Genomic DNA, 23,359 nt, shown 5'->3' with positions numbered 1-23,359 from the left:
TTGCAGGATTCCGCTGTTCGGGAATGACCGTCAGACAGAGGAACTGAAGAATCCCCCCCCCCCCGGCCTGGCAAAGGTGACACAGACTGTGGGTTCACAGCAGACAGACTGCCAACCCCTTTGTAAAAGAGACCTGTGCACTTTGATGCAGCATTAAAGCTACCTGTAGCCTGGAGTCACGTTGATGCATTCTGCCTGGTTTTTTTCCTCCATTTTCTGCTAATCCTGCACTCATGTCTCGGAAAGGGATTCCCAGACGGCGGGTCCTAACCCCCACTCGGATCGCAAGCTAAGCTCGGACTGAGCACCGTGTGCCCCTTTCACACCTGTGTGTTGTTTTTCCCTCAGTTGGTGGACAGTTCTTTGAGGTCAGCTCGCTGCTGCTGACTCTGTGAAACACAGCCCTCAGGAGAAAGTAGATTGTATTAATTTCTCACTAAGGCTATGTTGCAGAGACGTTTTGAAATGCTGAAGACAGTTGCCCCCAAAAGTCTGGAGTCATGACAGCAAAACACTGCCTGAGAAGCTGTCTGATATTGCCAGACTCTGTTTAGGTTTGTAGGCTCAGAGACAGCATCAGAATAAGAAATTTGCAGGAGAGAAAATGAGTTTCCACTCTAGCATACAGCTAGGTGCAGGTACGATGGGCCAAATGGCCTCATCTTGGGCTTGTCCATGAACATGCAAACCAGTTCCCCTTTGGCACATTGTCTGGAGTGAGTGCTGTGCTGCTAAAATATCAGCTTGAGTCAGCACTGAAATGGGGAGGGGAAATTAATCCTCAGGGATTGTCTTCATCCATTTCACCCTGGGCTCCAGCAACGTGGTTCCAAACACAGATTGAGCTACCCATGATGTTAAAATCTCCCAGATGCTGCAAGGGCACTGTAGGAGTCTTATGCCAAGTCAAACGGCCGCATCAGATAAATGATTTGCATTTCTTCTGGAGCTTTCACAACCTCAGGGCAGTTGTGAAGGCAGTTTAAGGCCAGGGATTTACTTTTTCATATCTCAGCCCTTTGGAGGCAAGAGGGCCAGTGAGTGACACAAACTCAGTCAGGGAGGGACTGAGCCCATCATTCCGTGAGACTTTGCCTGTTCTGAGCATGTATTCAAACAAGCTCCAGTCAGCGTATCAGGAATACTGAAATGTCACTGTTGTTTAGAACTGCTGGGTACTAGGCGGCCACTGTGCACATAGAACTAAGACAGAAAAGGCTGGAGAATCATGGAATGCCGACAGTATGGAAGCAGGCCATTCATTGCATCAAGTCCACACTGACCCTCTGAACAGCATCCCATCCAGACATATCCGTTTCCCTGTAACCCAGCAGTTACCATGCCTCATCCACTTAGCTTTCATATCCCTGGACAGTATGCACAATCGAGCATGGTCAATCCACCTAACCTGCGGATCGTTGGACTGTGGGAGGAAATGTGAGCACTCGGACACAGTTGCCCAAATATTATCACGTTTAAGAGCATCTGTGGAGACAGAAACAGAGTTCACATTTGGAATCCAGTGACCCTTCTTCAGACCAGCGTTCTGAAGGATCACTGTGCTTTTTCTCTTTCTCTTCACAGACGCTGGGTGACCTGCTGAGTTTCTCCAGCCCTTTCTGATTATGTTTGAGACCTTCAGTGGCTGCACTTTTTAGTTTTATTTTCATGGCCACAGACCTGAGGTGCTGATAACAATACGAAATGTCTCTCACCGACTTGACCGTTACTGTGGCCTGCCTGCCTGTCCCTTCGGTCCTTAACTCAGAAGGTAGCTCATTTCTTCCTTCCCAGTTGTATGACTCCATGTCAAATTGTTTAATCCTTGGGGATGCTGCAGACAGGGTTTCACGTTCAAGGGGGCATCCAGAGAAGCAGGGCCGAGACTGGAGTCTGTGTATGAGGTGGAGAAAGTCACAAAGTCAGGCATAAAGATATCCTCAGAAATATAATGGCTTTTTGAGGTGTATTTTGTTATTTTTTTTTAATGAAGAAAAGTTGGGACAGATGGACGAGCAGTCTGTTCAAGCCAATTAAGTAAGCAGCTTGGGGTGAGTCTTGATTTTATTTTAAAGTTAGAACAATAGAAGGAGCCTGACCAATTCTCTCACTGCTTTTATGGAGAGAGGGGCTTCATGGGGGATGGAGTGCTTTATTTCCCCATTTATCTGTTTTGATTTAGTTCCTCCCCACTTCTCTCCTTGCATTCCCCCTCCCCTTCACATTTTTGACTCAAACATTTGTCCTAATCAGGCTTTGCTTGTTCATGTTTCACGAACCACATGGGTGTTTTTGTGGTGACTGAAAATACTGAATTAAAGTTTTTGCACAATGGTGTCTTTTTACTGTGTCACAAGACAGATGCACACAGCAATGGATGACTTGGAGAAAACATAAGCACTACTGCTGGGCTCCCTTTGGGTACAATGGTAGTGTGGGGAATTTAAAAAAAATATTAATAGAAGCAGCCTGATTCGGGGTTGGAGAGGTCAAGCTACCACTGCACCAGGATTTTTAATTTAATCTTCAGGAACAGTTACTGGGGTCTTGAAGCTGGTTGAGGAAGTTCTTATTCCTCCCTCTGTTATGGCTAAAAGCTGGGGTTCTCTTCCTGCTGCCAGAATTGCATGTGAGACAGTTTATTTTTCTGAATTTGCCTTTGCTAAGGGTGTATTTGTGGTATGTTGTGAGATTGGAACAGTTGCTGGTTAGTAGTCAAATAATCTCTTAATCTGTTAAGTTTTCTAATAGAATTTGTTTTGTTTGTATTTTAACTAAAGGGTAAGAATGAAGGGTGTTTCGCTGGAAGTCTATTCATTTGACCAATCAAATTGTATCTGGAACACAACACCACACACTCAGCCTTTGTAAAAATAAGAAATAGTTAGGGTCTGGACAATTTTCTTAAAATATTTTGAGGGAATTTGGTCTGGTCCATAACCAATGTAGATATGAGGAAGATATTGTTAAATATAAAAGGGTTCAGAAAAGATTTACAAGGCTATTGTTCAGATTAGAGGGTTTGTGCTGCAGGCAGAGACTGAATAAGTTGGGGTTTTATTCCCTGGTGCTTCAGAGGTTGAGAGGTGACCTTTTAAAGGTTGATAAAATCATGAAGGTCATGGATAAGGTAAATAGACAAGGTCTTTTCCTTGGGGTGGGAGAGTCCAGAACTAGAGGGCATAGAATATAGAAAAGTACAGCATGGTACAGGCCCTTTGGCCCTCGTTGTTGTGCTAGCATTCTATCCTAAAATCAGACTACCTACTTACTGTTCATTGCACTATGTTCCATGTGCCTAAGCAAGAGTCACTGAAATGTCCCAAACATATTTGACTCTACTACCACTGTTGGCAGCGCATTCCACACACCCACCACCCTCGGTGTAAAGAACTGACCTCTGTCATTTCCCTGAAACCCTCCTCCAAATTCCTTAAAATGATGCCCATGTGTGAAATATATTTCCGCCATGGGAGAAATGGCTGGCTATCCACTCTATCCATACCTCTGATCATCTTGTACACCTCTATCAAGTCACCTCTCATCCTTCTTCACTTCAATGAGAAAAACCCTCGCTTCCTCAACCTATCTTCATAAGACATGCCCTCCAGTCCAGGCAGGTTTAGGTTTAGGGAGGGAGGGGAAACCTTATGCAGAGGGAAGTGCATGTATGGAATAAACTGCCAAAGGAGATAGTGGAGGCTGCTACAATTCCAACATTTAAAAGGCATCAGAATGGGAATATAAACAGAAAGGGTTTAGAGGGATAGGGGCCAAATGCTGGTAAATGGTACTAGATTAATTTGGGATAGATGAGTTGGACCAAAGGCTCTGTTTTTCTGCTGTATATCTCTCTGATAAATAAAGCTGGAGAACAGGAATGTTTGAGAATGGTCAACCATGACAAGCAGTGAGTCCAAGCTGGAAGAAGCAAAGGGACTACACTACCCAGCAGGCCACAGGCTACGGCGGAGCGCATGCGCACTCTTGCCCCCACAAAAGACATCAGTGTCGTAAAGTGCCGGAAAGGATGACAGTTGCCGCGGTGACGGGACAGAGGTGGCGATGGTGGCTGCGTTTCCCAGCCGGCGGCTTTTCGTTTTTTTTTAAACTCTTTCTCCCTGTCATTTCTCTTTGCGTCGTAGCTTCAGTTCAAACGAGCAAGAAATATGAACGGGTAAGCGCCGATTTTAGAAAAACGGGAAATGGCGATCTCGGGGTTTAACGGACGGCCCGTCATCAGCAGCTTTCTCTCAGCGCGCATGCGTCTTCGGGTGTGACGTGGTGGGCGGTTGTGAATGATTGACGGCCGCCGACATCCAATCGGCTGGCGGCAGCTGGCCTGGGAGCCAGTGGGCGGGTCTAGCAGGTGACAGGTGTGACAGTGCATTCCCAGGTAAGTGGGCTCAGAGAGAAAGAGTCAGAGAGCTGGGCAGCATGGAAACAAAGGCTTTGGTCGAGACATCCTAAATTAATCTCGTCCCATTTGCCAGCATTTGGCCCAAATTCCTCCAAACCCTTCCTATTCATATACCCATCCAGATGTCTTTTAAATGTTGCAATTTTACCAGCCTCCACCACATCCTCTGGCAGCTCATTCCACACACGTACCACCCTCTGCGTGAAAAAGTTGCCCCTTAGGTCTCTTTTAAATCTTGCCCCTCTCACCCTAAACCTATGCCCTCCAGTTTTGGACTCCCCCTCCCAACCACCTTGTATATTTACCCTATCCATGCCCCTCATGATTTTATAGACCTCAATCAACCTCTAACGCACAATGGAAAATAGCCCCAGCCTGTTCAGCGTCTCCCGATAGCTCAAACTCTCCAACCCTGGCAACATCCTTGTCAATCTTTTCTGAACTCTTTTGAGTTTCATAATATCCTTCCAATGGGAGGGAGACCAGAATTGCACACAGTATTCGAAAAGGGGCCTAACCAATGTCCTGTACAGCTGCCACATGACCTCCCTACTCCTATTCTTGATGCTCTGACCAATGTCGGCAAGGTCCTAGCAGGTAATGCGCAAGGCAAAAGGAGCTGGTGCATGAGCAGCACATCTCCAAATCTGCATCCCTCCAAATTGGATAAACAGGTCCTTCTGCTATAAATGTGCGTTTTGCAACACAATTTGGCAGTAACATGATTGACGAATTGGGGGCACTGTTTTTAAAGCACGAACATTTGAAATGTGTGGCCTGTAATATGATTGCATCGCCAACATTTCAAACTCTCTCTTTATAAAGCGTGATCCTTCTATAATGCCTTCTTGTGCAGGGTTGCACAAGAACGCAGTGATCACGTTATAGAAAACCTGCTTGTGGAGTAATTGAGATGTACAGCAAGGAAGCAGACCCTTTGGTCCAACTCATCCACGTTGACCAAATGCACTGGATAAATCTAGTCTTACTTGCTAGTATTTGGCCCATATCCCTCTAAACCCACCCTATTCATATACCATCCAGATGTCTTTTGACTGTAAGTGTGTTAGGTTTCACCACTTCCTCTGGCAGCTCATTCCGTACAAATATCACCCTCTGCATGAAAAAGTTGCCCCTCAAGTCTCTTTCAAATTTTTCTCCTGTCATCTTAAGCCTATGACCTCCAGGTTTGGACTCCCTCACCCTGGGGACAAGACCTTGGGTAGTTCTTGGCAGGGGCGGGGTTTAGGGGAAGGGAACATAGGAAGCCAGATTGTTCTTTTGGGCTCTATCCCCAACTAACGGTCACTCCTTACCTCCTGCCCTATCTTCTGCGTATAATCCAACGTTTTCTTTGCTCCTGTTGGTTTTGAGGAAGGGTTGCTCAAGCCAAAATGTTAGTGCTGACATCTGTCCACTGATGCTGCCAGATCTGCTGAGCTTTTTCAGCAAATTCTGATTTTGTAGAGAAACAACAGGAGTAGGTTATACAGCCCCTCAAGCTGATTTGTGACTGAATTCCATATGCCTGTCTTGGTCCATGTCCCTTGATTAAAAAACATTAAAATTTCTGTTTTTGATTCAGATTTTTATTGTCACATGTACTGAAGTACAAAAGTTCAGGAGGACAGTAAAAACTATGTCATGATGCGACACAGCTGCCTCCTTTGGGGCAACTAGCTCAGGATAGCATCGTTTTCAGATTCATTTAAGTTAGTGTTAATGCTGTGCCCTCTTGTGGTGCAGTGGGACAATACAATATAATTCAGTACAGCACAGGAATGGGGCCCTTTGACCCACGAAGCCTGTGCTGAGTCTCATGCTGATCTGGACCTTCTATCCTTCTGTTCGCCTCCCATTGATGTGTCTGTCAAGATACGCCTTATATCTTGCTAATGTGCCCGCTTCCAACACCACCACTGGCAGTGCATTCCAGGCACCCATCACCCTCTGTGTGAAAACATTTCCTTGCTCTTCTCCCCTAAACTTCCCGAAAAGAAAGAAGAGTCCGGGTGGTGATGCAGTTTTAAAACCAAACACTGTACCCTCTTATGACAGTCATGTCTCTGCTCCGGACCGAGAGGCCCTGGTTCAAGTCCCACCGGCTGCACGTACATGTAATAATGTATCTGCTCAGAAAAATAGTTTAAATGAAAATATCTGTCTCCGATTCAAACTTCACAACTGAATCCAGCAGCCACCACCATTGGAGGTACACCTCCACACCTCTTTGTGTGTATTTGTTTTTTCTGCAGGTCAACCTGTTCAAAGATGTTATTCCACACTTCTGGAGCAGGTGGGACTCGTACCCAGGTCCCTGGGTCAGGGATAGAGACACTATAGCTATACTACAGGAACCCCTATATGTATCAACTTACTTCTGAACATCTCTCCTGAATGGCCTGGCCCTAATTCTTCATCTGTTGCCTCCTGGTTCTAGAATTTTCAATCAGCAGAAATAGTTTATCTGTCTTTCCCTGTTGAAGTGCAGAGGGGTTGCAGTTCTGAGAGTACGAGCAAGGTGAGGGAGCACACTGTGAGTAGGTGTTGGGAGTAGAGGGGAAAGCCCAGTGGCTGCTGATGTGCTGCAGGGTTTCCATCCTGTCTCTTGCTGTCTGCATTGTGCATTAATGACTGCAATGTGGATGTGGAAAGTATGGTCAGTTAGTTCACAGTTGACACGAGAATTAGTGGTGTGGTAAGCAGTGAGGGGGCAGACCTTTGACAGTGGGATGATATGGACAGGCTGAACAGTGGAAAATGGAACTTAATCTTGAAAAGTGAGAGTTGCTGCATTTTGGGACGGCTCAGAAGGCAATGAAAAGTCAGATTCAAGGAATTACAGAAGATCAGAGGGACCTTGGTGTTCACATCCAGAGATCCTTGAAGGCAACAAGATAAACGGATAAGATTCTTTATCAGGTGGATGAGATACTGGCCTTCATTGGTCTGTGATGTTAAAAGATTAAATGGAAACATCTCTCTGGATATTAATGTAATATTAAAGGGTTAAATTGCACTGAGTGAACATTCTGGAAGTGGGTAGGGACGACAGTCAGGCAAGAATGCAAATGATTCCCACTCCAGTTAGACAGTCATTTGCTGCTACTCCCCCTACTATTATCAGATTAAACTATTGTTCAGTGCCTCCCATTCAGAAATGCTTTCATAACCATCCCTCGAAGCTTGGTATGTCGCACCTGCATTGTCTTGGGGAATCACTGAGTCAGGAAATCGTCTGCATAATGATTCCCCAGGAATGTATATAGGGCATATACATTTACATTACCTCTGAGGATGTTCTCATCCTACCATTGTACCTGGGGTAACATGTGACTGTGGGGGAGTGGCCAGAGTATCTGTGAGCATGACCGACTGACCTGTATCAAGGGGATGTGTTTTCTTTATTCCGGGCCTCTTTTGACTCAACCTCAAACACCTGCAAAGAGGCTCAAAGGGGTCACCCAGCTTGTACAAACTTTATTAAAGTTTAACTGTTTGCACAAGTTGGTGTGTGCGAATTGCATCTCGTATGTGAAACCGCAGGGAAAGAACCTAACAGGTCACTCATTGAAAACAAGATGAGAGAGGTTTCAGCAGTGCAGTTGTTAATGTTAGTTTGGTCACAGTTGAAGTGACGTGTGCAGTTCTGGTCACCACAGTACAGCAAGGACTTTATGAGAGAGGGTGCAGTGGAGATTTACCAGGATGTTACCCTGTGCTGGAGCAATTCAGTGACCAAGAATGACTGTCTGGACCTCTCCTCAGAAGAGAGAAGACTGAGGGAGGGGACCTGCTTGAGGTGCATGCAGTTGAAGGCTATCAATAGGAAGACGCCTTTCCCCTTCATGGAAGGGATGTAAGGAAAACATGCTTCAACCAGAGTGTGGTGGGGTACCTGGAATTCACTGCCTCAAACAGTGGTAGAAGTGGGAACCATCACAATGTTCATCAAATCTTTTGATGAGCTTTTGAAGCATGAGAGTGCTGGAAAATGATTTGTTTTGATATATTATTGTCACATGTCACGAGGTACTGTGAAAGGTTTTGTTTTGCATGCAGTAGCAGGCAGGTCATAGGTTATGGAGTGCATGAGGGGAATAGAACAGAGCAGAGAATACAGTGTTATGGCTGCAGAGAGTGAGATTCTGATTGGCATATTTTGGGAAGATGTGAGGCTCCTGAAGAGGAGATTGATCAGAATGATCAATGAAGAGGAGATTGATTAGCTGGGGGACATTAGCTACATGGTTATATTGGAGAAGCTGGGGTTGTTCTGCTTGGAGCAAACAAGGTTGAGGGGAGATTTAACAGAAATATACAAGATTATGACAGGTTAGACAAAAGCCGCTCCTTCGAGCTGGTGGTGCTGCTTTAAGGATTTAGGGAAGAGATTGTGGCAAGATGTGAGGAAGAAGATTTTTAAGCATCCACCGGTCATGTGGAACTTGATGTATGGTGGAAGTGGAGACAGGAACAAATTAGAGAATAATTAGATGAACACTTGAGGGAAGTAAACTTGCAGACTGAAAGCAATTGAAATGATTTGATTCCTGTGTAGAGAGCGAGCATGAAATGGATGGTTCGATGGACTTCATTTGTTACCACAATGATACTGGATTGTTCAACCCTGGACAGCGTGAGAACAGAGTAACTTGGTTAGTACAGTTTGCTGGAGAGCTGGGGCAGCTTTCTGTGACCCTCACACCCAGATTGTGCTCACTCCAGTTGATGTGAGTATTTTGGGAACCTGTGTGAAAGTGGTACAGAATAGTTGTAAGGCAGAGGAGTATTGCCTGCTAACCCACCTCGCTTTTATCTTCACTGCTTCAGGACTTCAATTCCTCCCGGGGAGAACTGTATGCTGTGCTTGACCCAACTTGGATTTGTTGACAGCTGATCATTGCTTCTTCCCCTCCTTTTGCCATGGGAAGGTAAGTCCCAGGTTGTGGGCAGTAACTCTGCAGTATGTCCAAACGGTTGGTGGGAATGGGAAATCTTGCTGTACTCCAGACACCTCTGCTTATATCGATCAGCTTCAGCTGTCAGGATGGTCACATTTCATTTGCTCAGGACTGTGCCTTGGTTCTTATTTTGCTCTTGCTGGTGGAGCATGTTTGAATTTCAATCAAAATTCTGGAAAGTCAAAGAGATCCTCATACGAGGCAGTTTGCGGCAGGAATAATGGTGGTCAGAGTACATTGAGAAATAAAGACTAGCTTTTGCACATACCCTTGACCATCTCCGAATGTCCTCCAGCCACTGAAGGTTTTGTAATGAAAAAGTGAATGAATGCAAACATTGAATGAGTGAATTTACAGTGTAGGAACAGCAGAAGCAGTAGCAACCCATTTACATGCAGCAACTTATCACAAACTACAACGTGATGGGTCATGAGCAGATCATCAGCTTTTGTGATCTTGGTTAAGAGAGGACTGTTTGCCGGGACATGGTCTGGGGTGGGCACGATGGCTCAATGGTTAGCACTGCTGCCTCACAGCGTCTGGGACCCGGGTTTGATTCCACCCTCGGGTGACTATCTGCATGGATTTCCTCCAGGTGCTCCAAATTCCTCCCAGCTTAGGTGGATTGGCCATGCTAAACTGCCCCATAGTGTCCAGGGATGTGCAGGCTAGGTGGGTTACCTATGGGAAATGCAGGGTTACAGGGATAGGTGTTTGTTTTGAGTGTGATGCTTTTCAGAGAGTTGGTGTGGACTCAATGAGCTGAATGTCTTGCTTCCAAGCTGTCGGGATTCTATGATCTTTGCCTGAATGGGAGCCCCCGTTTACCCTCTGATCTGAAAGACATCTCCTGTAATAGTGCAGCACCTCCTGATCACTGCATGTCTGCCTTAATTGGTTTGGCTCTTGAAGCTGCAGCCTTCTGTGTCGGAGCTTTGAGGGCAGGCAGCTGATAAGCAATATTGATTTCTGTATAACCTTGCAAGATAAAATACATGAATCTGCTCCGTCAGTAAACTCTCGGATGATAGTCCTGAAATTGCTCATTGGTATGGAGTGAACTGAAGAGCCAGTTTTGAAATTGCAAACTGAGATTAATTCCCATGTGGAAAAGTAGCAGTTTTGCCAGGTTGTGATCTCTGTTGAAGTATTGTGACATTTTTTTGACCAAGGACTTTTCTCTTCATTAGGTTCTACATCTCTTGTTTATTCCCGGCTTCGTGGCATTTCAGCTTCTCTGCTTTCACCTGCCCACGTCCATTCAACACCACTTTCCGTCAGTTGACAGCTCTCGCGTTGGTTGTTGTCATCTTAACTTTACTGTATGTTCTGCTCGTTTTGGATAAGAATGGATGGGGGCGGTTATACCAGGACAAAGGAGATAGGTAATGTATGAGGTGTTGATTCTGTCTCTGCGTCGGTGAGCATTGCCGAACGTCTGAACTTGCTTCAGTGAGCTTTTTTAGTTGTAGATCCAAAACTGTCAGCACTCTGTGAATACTGTCCAGCTCGAAAACAGGTCCTTTGAACGCTGGAAATCCCGTTCCACCATCATTCCTTCCCCTGCATTCACCTCTTACACTTTCCAACGATGACCCCTTCCAGGTCCATCTCCAAGACTTTAAACCTAATCTTGAATGTAAGTTAGATTTTCATTACTGTAGCACCTGACTCAACCTCAGGCTATTGCAAAGCACAGTATATAGCCAAGAAGTACAGCTGCAGTTTATTCATTATTGTAAACCGAGACTTGAGCCCAGCATGCCAGCTGCTCGAGTACACAAGAGGGGGTTGTGCAGCAACATGTGTTTTTCTCAAGTTGATGGCAAAAATGAAATTGCTCCTCCTTCTCGGTAACATTTGTTTCTGAATTCAAGAGAACGGTTCGTACCCAGGATGGTGGAGAAATGCAAGGATACGCTTGGGAAAGGAAACGGCAGCTTACTCTTTGGAACTCGAGAATTTCTCCTGATTTCATTTTTACCGCTAGTGCTCCCATGAGACATGTGGTTGGAATTTATTCAATGTAACCTGAGCTCCTGAACTGTACTTTTGTAACCTCTGGTCACAAGTACTTCAATGGTCCCCAGTCACATAGAACCTGGGACAGGAGAGCACAGGAACAGGCTCTTCGGCCCATCATGTCTGTGTGGCCATTATGCTGTTCTAAAGTAATCCCATCTGGCTGCACATGGTACACATCCCTCTATTCCCTTCATGTACATGTGGTTGTCTAAGTGCCTCTTAGACTTTGCTATTGTCTCTGCTTCTGCCACCTCCCTGGCAGCATATTCCAGGCACCAACTACCCTCTGTGTAAAACAAAACTTTCCTTGCACATCTCCTTGAAATTTTTCCCTTGTTTCCTGAAATCTGTGCCCCCTAGTATTTGACATTTCCATCCTGGGAAAAAGACTCTTGACTATTTCCCCTATCCATGCATTTCATCATTTTATATACTTTTGGTTAGGTCGCCCCTCAGCTCCAATGCTCTAGCAAAAGAAATCCAGGTTTGTCCGACCTTTCCTGATAGCTAATACTCTCCAATCCAGGTAAATCTCTTTGCCCTTTCTCTAAGGCCTCCACGTCCTTCCTGTAGCATGGTGACCACAGACTCTTCACTATCTCTGCATCTTTTTCCAGCCTGTCATCCTTCTGAGATCTCTGTGATTCTCTTAACTCTCACCATCTCCAGCTTCAATTACTCCACTGTTGGTCGCAACTCCTTCAGCTGCCTTTGTTTCTGCCTTCAGCAACTTTTCAAATTGGTAACCACTTTCTAGTTTTACCGTGTTCCTGAATGCAAGGTATTTGACTAGACATTTTATCACCAGCCTTAATATCCCTTCCCATAGATGACTGTCACCTTTTGACTTGGAATAGAACGGCAAAGCATCTTGAAGAGTCACCTGTGTTAAAGGCAAATGCAAGTACTTTGTGCTGTTTCACCTTCTTCCTTCTTGTCCTCCTCCTCACAGGTATTTTACCAAATTGTTGGACATGGAAGCTACCGATATTAAGAACCCTTATTTAAACTACGGCATCGTGATAGACTGTGGAAGCAGTGGCTCGAGACTCTTTGTGTACTGTTGGCCAAGGCACAATGGCAATCCACACGATCTGCTGGATATCAAACAGATGAGGGGCAGGAACAGGCAACCTGTCGTGATGAAGATCAAACCAGGTTAATCACTGTGAGAATAGGTGTTGTCACCAACTCGTTTAAACTGAGGGCCCTTTCTTTCAGCAAAGGAAAATACATTGGGTGTCTCATCCACATCTGGATCGACTTAAAATCTTGTACAGGTCGTTCTGCTATAACGTGCATTTCATTAACATAAATTTTCTGGAACGCAGTTGACAAAGCGGGGGCATTGTTTGTAAAGCTCAAACGTTTAAGATGTGTTGGCAACACTTTAAACGATGTTTCTGAGGCACGATTTTTCGATAATGTGGGGTTGCGTAAGAACACAACCATTGTGTTACAGAAGAACTACCTGTACACTGTTTTAAATGGTCCACTGTTATGGTGGAGTAGGTGGAAGCGATTGCTTCAATTGGATGATATCAGAAACGTAAAATCACTGACAAGAGTCTCAAGGGGAGATGAGAATGTTTTGGGATCAGCGTTGTTCCTATCTGGAATGTTTCACCCAAATAGGCAGGGGAAGCCAATTCCATCGTTTTTGTTAAAAGGATGTTGGAAAGGTAATTCAGGACGAGGAAGGTACAGCGAGGCGAACAAAAGGTAGGAAATGTTCAGAGCAACAGCACAGGCAGATTGAGCTGAAGGCAACCTCCTGTCTGGTTCAAAGAGTTTTTGTTTTCAGCAAGCATGTAGGAAAGGCGAGAGAGAGACAGGAGCATTCTGTATGTTAAATAACAGTCAGACTGTCCAAGCGTAAGGCACTTAGATGACCCCTTTTTCTCTGTTAGATGTGTTGATTTCTGCTGGGGTTTTGCAGTGAATATTGTTTGCGTGAATATTGGCAGATGATTTGTTTGTAGGGACTATAGAGAAGTTGAGCCCTATCCCAGCCATAGTACTGAGGGACAGTATGGGGTATTCTGTTGTGCTGTTCTTTGCCTTGCCTCAACTCCTGCTGTTGGCTGGTGCTTCACTTTCCATCAGCTCAGTCACTGCCACCATGGAGTGGGTTCTGCATTCTGAGTGTAACACAGAATGGCAGCATAACTCCCAGGCTCACTCCAGAGACTGCTTCTTCATCATTTCCATTGGAAAATTAAAACCAACAGAGCAGCTATCTCATTCGCCCCCTCCTTTTAAGATTTCAGAATGAAGTCCATTAGGACTCGGGTATTTGTCAGCTCACAGTGCCAACAATTTGCAGCACCACATCCCTGGAAATTGTGAATTTCCAGAGTTCCTCCCTCTGTTTGACTTGCTGATTTATAGCTACTACTGGGATGTTACTTGTATCCGAGACTGGTACAAAACACCTCTTCAATACATCTGCCAGTTCCTTAATTATTAATTCTCCAGCCTGGCTTTGTAAAGAATCAGAACTTATGTCTGTGTATTACAAATATTTATGCACACAACGGGTTCTTTGTACAGAAAATCTTTCCAACTTTTTTTATACTTCTGACTAGTTTTCTCTTGTACTCTCTGTTGGTCAGAATGTGAAACTTAGTACCATTTCAGTGGGTGACTAGCACTAATTGAACATTGATTCATTTAAGAGAAAGTTAGATAAACATTGGAGGTTGAAAGGAATAGAAAGATACGAAAATGGACGGGTGACATGTCCCAAATCAAGGGGAATGATTTGGTGTGGAGTCGAAGCACCAACAGATTGAATGGTGTGTTTGCTGTTGTGAAACTCGGCTGTGTTTCAAAGTCACTATCAGTGGGTATTGAGAGCTGTGATGTCTGCAAAGAAAACTCTGCTTTCTAGTATTCTAAAAGAACATGGCCTGAAATGGGCTGTCAATCGCATGAAACTTAGGTGAAACAAAAATCCAAAAGAACTGGGAATGCTGGAAATCTGAAATTGCATGAAAAGCTCAGGCAGTTCTATCACCATGTGGTTTCCTGTACAGGGGGAAACAAAATGTAAGCGAGGTGTTATGAAGATGTGGGTGTACTGTACCTTTTAAGAGAGTTAAACTCTGGTAGAGCTACCTGACAGCACCAAGTGTTCTCAATAAGGTAACAATGTAACACTTGGTCGAAAGCTAAATTAGCTGGTTGCCTGGAAACAGCAACACAGATTCGAGTTAGGCCACTCGGTTTAAATTATACCCCGAAAAATACCAAACTCCAATCCAGTTTGAATTTAGTCTTTTGACAATCTTAAAAGCCAATGCTTTGAGAAAATTGAACAGTTGAGAGGAGAACTGCCCAACTACCGGCATGTAGTTGGGCAGTGGGAGTGGGAGTGGGAGCACTCTTCGGGGGGGTTTAAACTAATTTGGCAGGGGGATGGGATCCGGACTTGTAGTCCAGCACGTAAGCTAGCTGTGTGTCAGGATGCCCAAGACTGTAGGGAGGCTGTGGAGAAGGTAGCACTGACAGGGACTACTTGCGGACACAGAGATGGGCTCAAGTGCGTATACTTCAACGCAAGGAGTATCAGAAATAAGGTGGGTGAACTTAAGGCGTGGATCGGTACCTGGGACTACGATGTTGTGGCCATCACGGAAACGTGGATAGATGAGGGACAGGAATGGCTGTTGGAGGTTCCTGGTTACAGATGTTTCAGTAAGATTAGGGAGGGTGGTAAAAAAGGAGGGGGTGTGGCATTGCTAATTAGAAATGGTATAACGGCTGCAGAAAGGAAGTTTGAGGGGGATCTGCCTCTGGAGGTAGTATGGGCTGAAGTCAGAAATAGGAAAGGTGCAGTCACCTTGTTGGGTGTTTATTATAGGCCCCCCAATAGCAGCAGAGATGTGGAGAAACAGATTGGGAAACAGATTTTGGAAAGGTGCAGAAGCCACAGGGTCGTAGTCATGGGCGACTTCAACTTCCCAAATATCGATTGGAAGCTCTTTAGATCAAGTAGATTGGATGGGGCGGTGTTTGTGCAGTGTGTCCAGGAAGCATTTCTAACGCAGTATGTAGAATGTCCAACCAGAGGGGAGGCCATATTGGATTTGGTACTCGGTAATGAACCGGGACAAGTGGTGGGCTTGTTAGTGGGTGAACATTTTGGTGATGGTGACCACAATTCTGTGACTTTCACCTTGGTTATGGAGAGAGATAGGTGCGCACAACAAGGAAGATTTGACAATTGGGGGAAGGGAAATTACGATGCTGTAAGACAGGATTTGAGGAGCATACGTTGGGAGCATAGGCTGTCAGGGAAGGATGTGGTGGAAATGTGGAACTTTTTCAAGGAGCAGATACGACGTGTCCTTGATATGTATGTACCTATCAGGCAGGAAAGAAATGGTCGTGTGAGGGAGCCTTGGTTGACGAGGGAGGTTGAATGTCTAGTAAAGAGGAAGAAGGAGGCTTACATAAGGTTGAGGAAACAAGGTTCAGACAGAGCAGTGGAGGGATACAGGATAGCCAGAAGGGACCTGAAGAAAGGGATTAGGAGAGCTAAGAGAGGGCATGAAAAGTCCTTGGCGGATAGGATCAAGGATAACCCCAAGGCATTCTATGTGTATGTGAGAAACCTGAGAATGACGAGAACGAGGGTAGGTCCGATCAAGGACAGTAGTGGAAGATTGTGTATTGAGTCGGAAGAGATAGGAGAGGTCTTGAACAAGTACTTCTCTTCAGTATTTACGAACGAGAGGGACCGTATTGTTGAAGAGGAGAGTGTGAAACGGACTGTTAAGCTAGAAGAGATACCTGTTAGGAAGGAAGATGTGTTGGACATTTTGAACAACTTGCGGATAGACAAGTCCCCCGGGCCTGACGGGATATATCCTAGGATTATGTGGGAAGCAAGAGAGGAAATTGCAGTACCGTTGGCAATGATCTTCTCGTCTTCATTGGCAACGGGGGTGGTACCAGGGGACTGGAGAGTAGCGAATGTTGTGCCCCTGTTCAAAAAAGGGAATAGGGATAACCCCGGGAATTACAGGCCAGTTAGTCTTACTTCTGTGGTAGGCAAAGTAATGGAAAGGGTACTGAGGGATAGGATTTACGAGTATCTGGAAAGACACTGCTTGATTAGGGACAGCCAGCACGGATTTGTGAAGGTCTTGCCTTACAAGTCTTATTGAATTCTTCGAGGAGGTGACCAAGCATGTGGATGAGGGTAGAGCAGTGGATGTAGTGTACATGGATTTTAGTAAGGCATTTGATAAGGTTCCCCATAGTAGGCTTATGCGGAAAGTCAGGAGGCATGGGATAGAGGGAAATTTGGCCAATTGGATAGAAAACTGGCTAACCGGTCGAAGGCAGAGAGTGGTGGTAGATGGTAAATATTCAGCCTGGAGCCCAGTTACAAGTGGAGTTCCGCAGGGATCAGTTCTGGGTCCTCTGCTGTTTGTAATTTTTATTATTGACTTAGATGAGGGAGTCGAAGGGTGGGTCAGTAAATTTGCAGACGATACGAAGATAGGTGGAGTTGTGGACAGTGAGGAGGGCTGTTGTCGGCTGCAGAGGGACTTAGATATGATGCAGAGCTGGGCTGAGGAGTGGCAGATGGAGTTCAACCCTGCCAAGTGTGAGGTTGTCCATTTTGGAAGAACAAATAAGAATGCGGAATACAGGGTTAATGGTAGGGTTCTTAGTCAGGTGGAGGAACAGAGGGATCTTGGGGTCTATGTACATAGATCTTTGAAGGTTGCCACTCAGGTGGATAGAGTTTGTAAGAAGGCCTATGGAGTATTATCGTTCATTAACAGAGGGATTGAATTCAAGAGTCGTGAAGTGATGTTGCAGCTGTACAGGACTTTGGTTAGGCCACAGTTGGAGTACTGTGTGCAGTTCTGGTCGCCTCACTTTAGGAAAGATGTGGAAGCTTTGGAGAGGGTGCAGAGAAGATTTACCAGGATGTTGCCTGGAATGGAGAGTAGGTCGTACGAGGATAGGTTGAGAGTTCTCGGCCTTTTCTCGTTGGAACGGCGAAGGATGAGGGGTGACTTGATAGAGGTTTATAAGATGATCAGAGGAATAGATAGAGTAGACAGTCAGAAACTTTTTCCCCGGGTACAACAGAGTGTTACAAGGGGACATAAATTTAAGGTGAAGGGTGGAAGGTATAGGGGAGATGTCAGGGGTGGGTTCTTTACCCAGAGAGTGGTGGGGGCATGGAATGCGCTGCCTGTGGGAGTGGTAGAGTCAGAATCATTGGCGACCTTTAAGCGGCATTTGGATAGGTACATGGATGGGTGCTTAATCTAGGTTAGAAGTTTGGCACAACATCGTGGGCCGAAGGGCCTGTTCTGTGCTGTATTGTTCTATGTTCTATGTTCTATGTAAAAAGACTACCTGAAAAATAGCTCTCTTAAAAGTACCATTATTGATCAGTAACCTCTGAAGCTGAAAGCCCTAAGGAGAAGAAAAGAAGACAGGATTACAGAGAAAACGAAAGCTGCCTGGTTTTGAGATTAGAAGTTTGGTTTTGGAAATCATAATTGGGAATTTTATCGGACTAGTATTATTGAAGGGAAGGTAAAAGACAGGTTGGAGGAAGGACTTAAAAATAGTTGTTAGTTTGTTATTCTCTATTATACTTTAAGAAATTAGGTTGTTAATTTTTCCTTTAACTAGTTCTTGGCCTCTCGAATTTTCACAGATTACTGAACAGGGTAAATCTTTGCTGTGTCACTGGTTTTAAATTAAGAAGGAGAGTTTACCCCATGTTGTAACACTAGGTGACCACTTTGCAGAACACCTATACTCTGTCCAGTTGCCAACCACTTTAACACAGCACCCTGTTCCCTGGCCAACATCTCTGTCTCAGGCTTGCTGTAGTGCTCCAGCACAGCTCAGTGCAAGCTGGAAGAACAACACCTTCTTTTCTGTTTGGGGATGCTAGAGCTTTTGGACTCAATACCGAGTTCAACTATTTTAGGGCTTGAAGCACCTTCTCCCATGTCCTTATCCTAACCCCCACACACCAGGCCCTGTTATCACATGGTCTGCTATTACACACAACCCATTGGTAAGCACTCATAGTCCCCATTAGCAGCTATTCACCCTCCTAAGCTGACCGTTATCCACTCCTTTGTCCAACTGTTCCCTCTTTGGGTTCTATCCCCATCTATCACTTACTCCGTATCCCTTCCTGTCTTCTGCATTGAAAAAAAAACACCTTTTCCTGGCTACCATCAGTTCTGAGGAAGGGTTCACTGGACCAAACTTTTAACTGTACTTTCCCTCCATGAAAGTTGGGTATTTAGCAGCACTTTCATCGCAATTCATGCCTTCGTTCTTTCCCGAGCACTGAATCATTGTGGACTGATAGAGCACAGTGCATGGTCATCAGTCACAAACTGAGAAGTGTTAAAATCATGTTCCTGGCGTATTGGTGTTGACTATCCCGTGTCAGATTTCTCCCGGCTACAAGATCTCAGTCGACTGAGAATTATACTCTGATGCAACATCAGTGTTCATCTTTATTTGAAAATTCCACCTGCATCATGTACTCACCAGTCCACCTGGATGTGGTCATATCTTTTAACAAGAGTCCAGGTCCACTGATGCAAATTGGTCATGTGACAGCCATTGAGCTGGAGCGAGGGAGCAGGATTATAGCAACACTTGCAGTGAGTGCTCTAATGACAGCACATGTCCTGTGCTCAATTTATTGCTTTGGAAGGAATCGTTTTGCTTCATTGTCTCTTGTTGTGTTTCTTTTTTCCACAGGAATTTCAGAGCTGGCAGCCACACCGGAGAAATCCAGTGATTACCTGGCACCCCTTCTGAATTTTGCAGCAGATCACATTCCTCACGCGAAGCACCGAGAGACTCCTCTTTATATCCTGTGTACGGCTGGGATGAGGGTTTTACCTGAAAAGTAATGGTTTTCTGTTATTTCATTAAAAAAAACTCAGCTCCTTACGCACCCAGAGCCCCTCAACCTCCCCCATACTCAGGGACTTTGGCCCATTCCCTCTGCTGCACTGGTTTGATACTCTAGCAAGATGTGTAACAGAGCAGAATTGGGAAGCAAATGTCTCTGTGAGGGACAGCATTTATGACCCACCCCGAGTTGTTTTTAAGGAAATGGCATTGAGCTGCTGCCTTTAACCATGTCAGGCATTGTCTGAATATGGACATGGTGCTCCTCGGGAGGTAATTCCAGGATTTTGACTGAGTGACACTAAAGCAACGGCAATACAGCCGGTTCTTCTATAACGCACATTTCGTCAGTGTGAATTGGCCAAAACATGATTGGTGAATTGTGGATGTTTTTTGCATAACATAAACTTTCTGCTGAATGGTTATATCGGGTTTTCCATAGTGTGATTTTCTCCAGTACGATTTCTCTAGCAGTTTCCCACAGCGCGAGTTTCTATAGCCTGAGGTTGCAGAGGAACGCAACTGTGGTGATACAGCAGAATGACCTGTATTATTCCAAGGCAGGGTGACATGTGGCTTGTAGGGGGCTTGCAGCTGGTGGGGTTTCCCATGTTTCTGTTGTCCTTGTCCTTCCATGTGGTCGACCTTGTGGGTTTAGAAGGTGTTGTCAGAGCAACCTTGATGATTGACTACATTGCATCTTGATGTTACATACCGGAGCTGCCATGTGTTGGTGGTGATGGGGTGCTAACCACGTCAGCGATTGTGTTCAAGGGACCTCGAGTTTCCTCAGCACAGAAAAGCCCTTCAGCCTATTATGTTTATATTGGTCATCAAGCACCAATCTACTGAGGTCCTTTTTTCATGTACTTGGTCTGTCGCCTTGTATACTATGGCCCACTAAATATTAATTTAAATAGTTCTGGTTAAACGTTATGGTGGTTCCCACTTGTACCACCTTGCCAGGCAGTGAGCTCTAGGATACTGTCTGGGTGAAAAACGTTCTTCCTGCCCTTGACCTTCATTCCTCAATCAAGTCAGCTTCTTGAGTGTCGTTGGACTGCACCTATCCAGGTAAATGGAGAATATTCATCACACTCCTGACTTGTGTCTTGTAGATGGTGCACAGGTATTGGACAGACAGGAGGTGAATTACGTGTTGCAGTGTGCCAACCCCCTGACCTGGTCTTGCAGCCACTGTATTCATATGACTACTCCAATTCAGTTTGTGGTCAATGACCACCACCTCACCCCCAGGATGTTGATCATAAGGGATTCAGTGATGGTCATGCCATTGAATGTCAAGGAAAGGTGTTTAGATTCTTTCTTGTTGGAGATGGACATTGCCCAGCAATTGTGTGACACAAATGTTACATAGCACTTATCATCCCATGCCTGGCTACTGTCCAGGTCTTGTTGCATTTAGATATAGACTGCTTCAGTACCTGAGTCATTGTGAACGAAGCTGCTGAAGGTTGCTGGGCCAAGGGCACACCCCGGCAGAAGTTCTGCAGAGATACCTTGAAACTGAACTGATTGACCTCCAGCAGCCAAGACCATTTTCCCTTGTGCTAGTTGTGATTCCAGCCGATCGAGAGCTTGCCTCCAACACCCATCGACTCCAATTTTGCTCAGGTACCTTGCCGCCACAGTCAGATGCTGCATTACCATCACCTCTGGAGTTCAGCTCTTTTATCCATATTCCAACCAAGACCGTGATGAGGTCAGGAGCTCGATGGCTCTTGTGGAACCCAAACTGTGCATCAGTGAGCAGCTTATTCCTTTGCAGGTGCCTCGAGACAGCACTGTCAGTGATCCCTTCTAGTACTTCCTTGTGATGGACCCCAGACTGATTGGGCAGGGATTGGCTGAGAGGAGTTTGCCCTGACTTTTGTCGACAGGACATGCGCAGTTTCCCACAGTGTTGGGTGTGCAGTGAGTTAGCTGATTTCAGTTTGGGTCATGGTGGAGACAGCACACGAGGTCTCCATTACTCCTGCTGGGTTGGTGGCAAAAGAAATCCACTTTGAGGTGTGCTCTGGCGGTGCCTGTTGGACATTTTCCCCTTCAGAAGTCTGTTCAGCAGAAACCTAGCCTCAACTGTCACACCCTGACTGTCAGGAGATCACTGAGTGATTAATCACAGAGACATGTTCAACAGAGGCCCATCAAAACATTGCCTCACCTGAGTCACTTCAAGAAAGGGGATTAGAGAGCATACTCTGGTGGTTGTTGCACACAGTGTCTTTCCAAGTGTTGACCACAGTTAATTTTGCTCTTTCAGCCAGCAAAATGCCATCCTTGAAGATCTCCGGACAGATATTCCACTGAACTTTGATTTCCTCTTCGCAGACTCACATGCAGAAGTCATTTCAGGCAAGCAAGAAGGTATGTACTCAGCAATGACAGTACTGTTGGGGAGATTGGGCGAGCAGTTCTGAGGCTTGAAGTGAATTGTTGAGCAAATGCACGAGACATTTGGTGAAATGTTAACAGGGGAGTCTGCAGCAGTAGCAGTCAGCTTGTTCCATTTTATTCAGTCCAGTGTGTTATTCACACAGGATATGCTATGGGACGTTACTGTGTCATTAGAAGATGTGTATTGAACATGTGTACTATCCAAGCAGATAGTCCATTGACTCAGGAAGTAGATCCTGTTTAAATTGAGTCAGGCGAACGAAGCAAATAGAGTTTATGACCAAAAGCACAACAAAGTCTTCTAGTTGAAGCAGAATTGTTCCACTTGTAAAATTCCCTGAGTAGAGGATAGTTTGGTAATGTGTACATGTCGTCAATTGCAGACTTTAAAGCATTGTGCTCTCCAGGTCTGGGAGAATTACTCACTCCAACAGCATTCTGATACTTAAGATACTTAATGATACTTAATCATGTTATTGAGTAGCCTGCATTTGCCACTGTGCAGTCAGAATCGGTCTGGCACAGAATGTGGTCTGATAAAGCAAGTTGAAGCTCCTGGGCCTGTTTGACCATGATACCTGTGCATCAAGACAAGGTGAATGTTTGTTTGTAACTCACACACCCAAACGGTCTGAGATTTGGTGCCTGAGGTTTGGTTGGACGGAGCTTAAGCTTTGGGACAGTTTGAAATTGAGCCTGTTTTGGCAAGCTTTTTATTATCGTAACTTCTGTTCAAGTTAATTCACCCATCACCAAATGTGAAATATGCCAACACAATTGGGCACCATTTCAGAGTGTCGGTCTTTTTATCGGACAACCTTTTTACATCACGAAGATTCCTTAATTTATCAGTGTGGTGATGCTGTTGCTTTAAGAGTTGTACTTTGACCTGGTTTTTCTGTGAATAAAGTTGGAGACAAAGATGGAAACTGGTCTGCTGATAGCCAATAATGTAAACAGCTTGTGAGGCTTTGGGTTTTTTTTATCAAGTTGGAACAATGGAAGCAGCCGGAATGGGTGGGATCAAGCTCCCACAGAACCAGGATTTCTGCAGTTGCTGGTGTCTTGAAACTACAGCAGCTAAAACCTGGGGTTCTCTTCCTGCTGCGAGAATTGCATGTGAGACAGTCTGTTTTCCTGAATTTGTCTTTGCCAAGAGTGTGTTTATGGGATGTTACCATATTGGAACAGTAATTAGTAGGAATGAATATAGCTACTATTTATTTCAGCATTTTGATAGAGTTATAGATAAGCCATCTCCTTTCTTTTCTATTTGTTTTGTCTGTATTTTAACTGTGCTGTAAAAATAAAGTCTGTTTTGCTTAAAAGTTGAGAAGTTTGACCAATTGAATTGCATCTGGAATACAGTGCCTTAGATTTACCTTTAAAATAAATAGAAGTTGCGGTCTTGTCTATCATCATCTTATATTTTGTGGGGATTTGAGCTCGTCCATAACACAGGGATTAATCATTTGGCAGTGCATGCAATGGGCAGTCATTGGTGTAATGGTCAGTGCTGTGCAACCAGTACTCTGGTAATCCCAGAGCCCTGGGCTAAGATCGTGGGGACATGTGTTTGAATCCTAATCTAGTAGATGGTGAAATTTTA

General features: G+C 45.0%; 2 protein-coding genes across 3 annotated transcripts in view; both read left to right on the top strand.

Moving 5' to 3' along the window:
* LOC140459556 (R3H and coiled-coil domain-containing protein 1-like) overlaps nucleotides 1-180 on the top strand; it is a 37,888-nt gene extending 37,708 nt beyond the window's left edge. The window contains exon 11 of the mRNA XM_072553802.1: nucleotides 7-180. Within this exon, the coding sequence (XP_072409903.1) occupies nucleotides 7-27 (21 nt within the window). The 3' untranslated portion in view covers nucleotides 28-180. The remainder of the gene's footprint in view (nucleotides 1-6) is intronic.
* A 3,839-nt stretch (nucleotides 181-4,019) lies between these two features.
* Nucleotides 4,020-23,359, top strand: part of entpd4 (ectonucleoside triphosphate diphosphohydrolase 4) — a 34,521-nt gene continuing 15,181 nt past the window's right edge. For both annotated transcript variants that reach the window (XM_072553943.1, XM_072553942.1), the window contains exons 1-6: nucleotides 4,020-4,177; nucleotides 9,254-9,354; nucleotides 10,575-10,769; nucleotides 12,362-12,567; nucleotides 19,177-19,327; nucleotides 21,617-21,720. In XM_072553943.1, coding sequence (XP_072410044.1) covers nucleotides 9,347-9,354; nucleotides 10,575-10,769; nucleotides 12,362-12,567; nucleotides 19,177-19,327; nucleotides 21,617-21,720 — 664 coding nt within the window. In that variant the 5' untranslated portion in view covers nucleotides 4,020-4,177; nucleotides 9,254-9,346. The remainder of the gene's footprint in view (nucleotides 4,178-9,253; nucleotides 9,355-10,574; nucleotides 10,770-12,361; nucleotides 12,568-19,176; nucleotides 19,328-21,616; nucleotides 21,721-23,359) is intronic.

This window comes from Chiloscyllium punctatum, chromosome 35, assembly GCF_047496795.1.
Source record: "Chiloscyllium punctatum isolate Juve2018m chromosome 35, sChiPun1.3, whole genome shotgun sequence".
In the NCBI taxonomy this organism is placed as follows: domain Eukaryota; kingdom Metazoa; phylum Chordata; class Chondrichthyes; order Orectolobiformes; family Hemiscylliidae; genus Chiloscyllium; species Chiloscyllium punctatum.
Note: the sequence above shows the minus strand (reverse complement) of the source record. Positions and strands in the feature narration are given on the sequence as shown.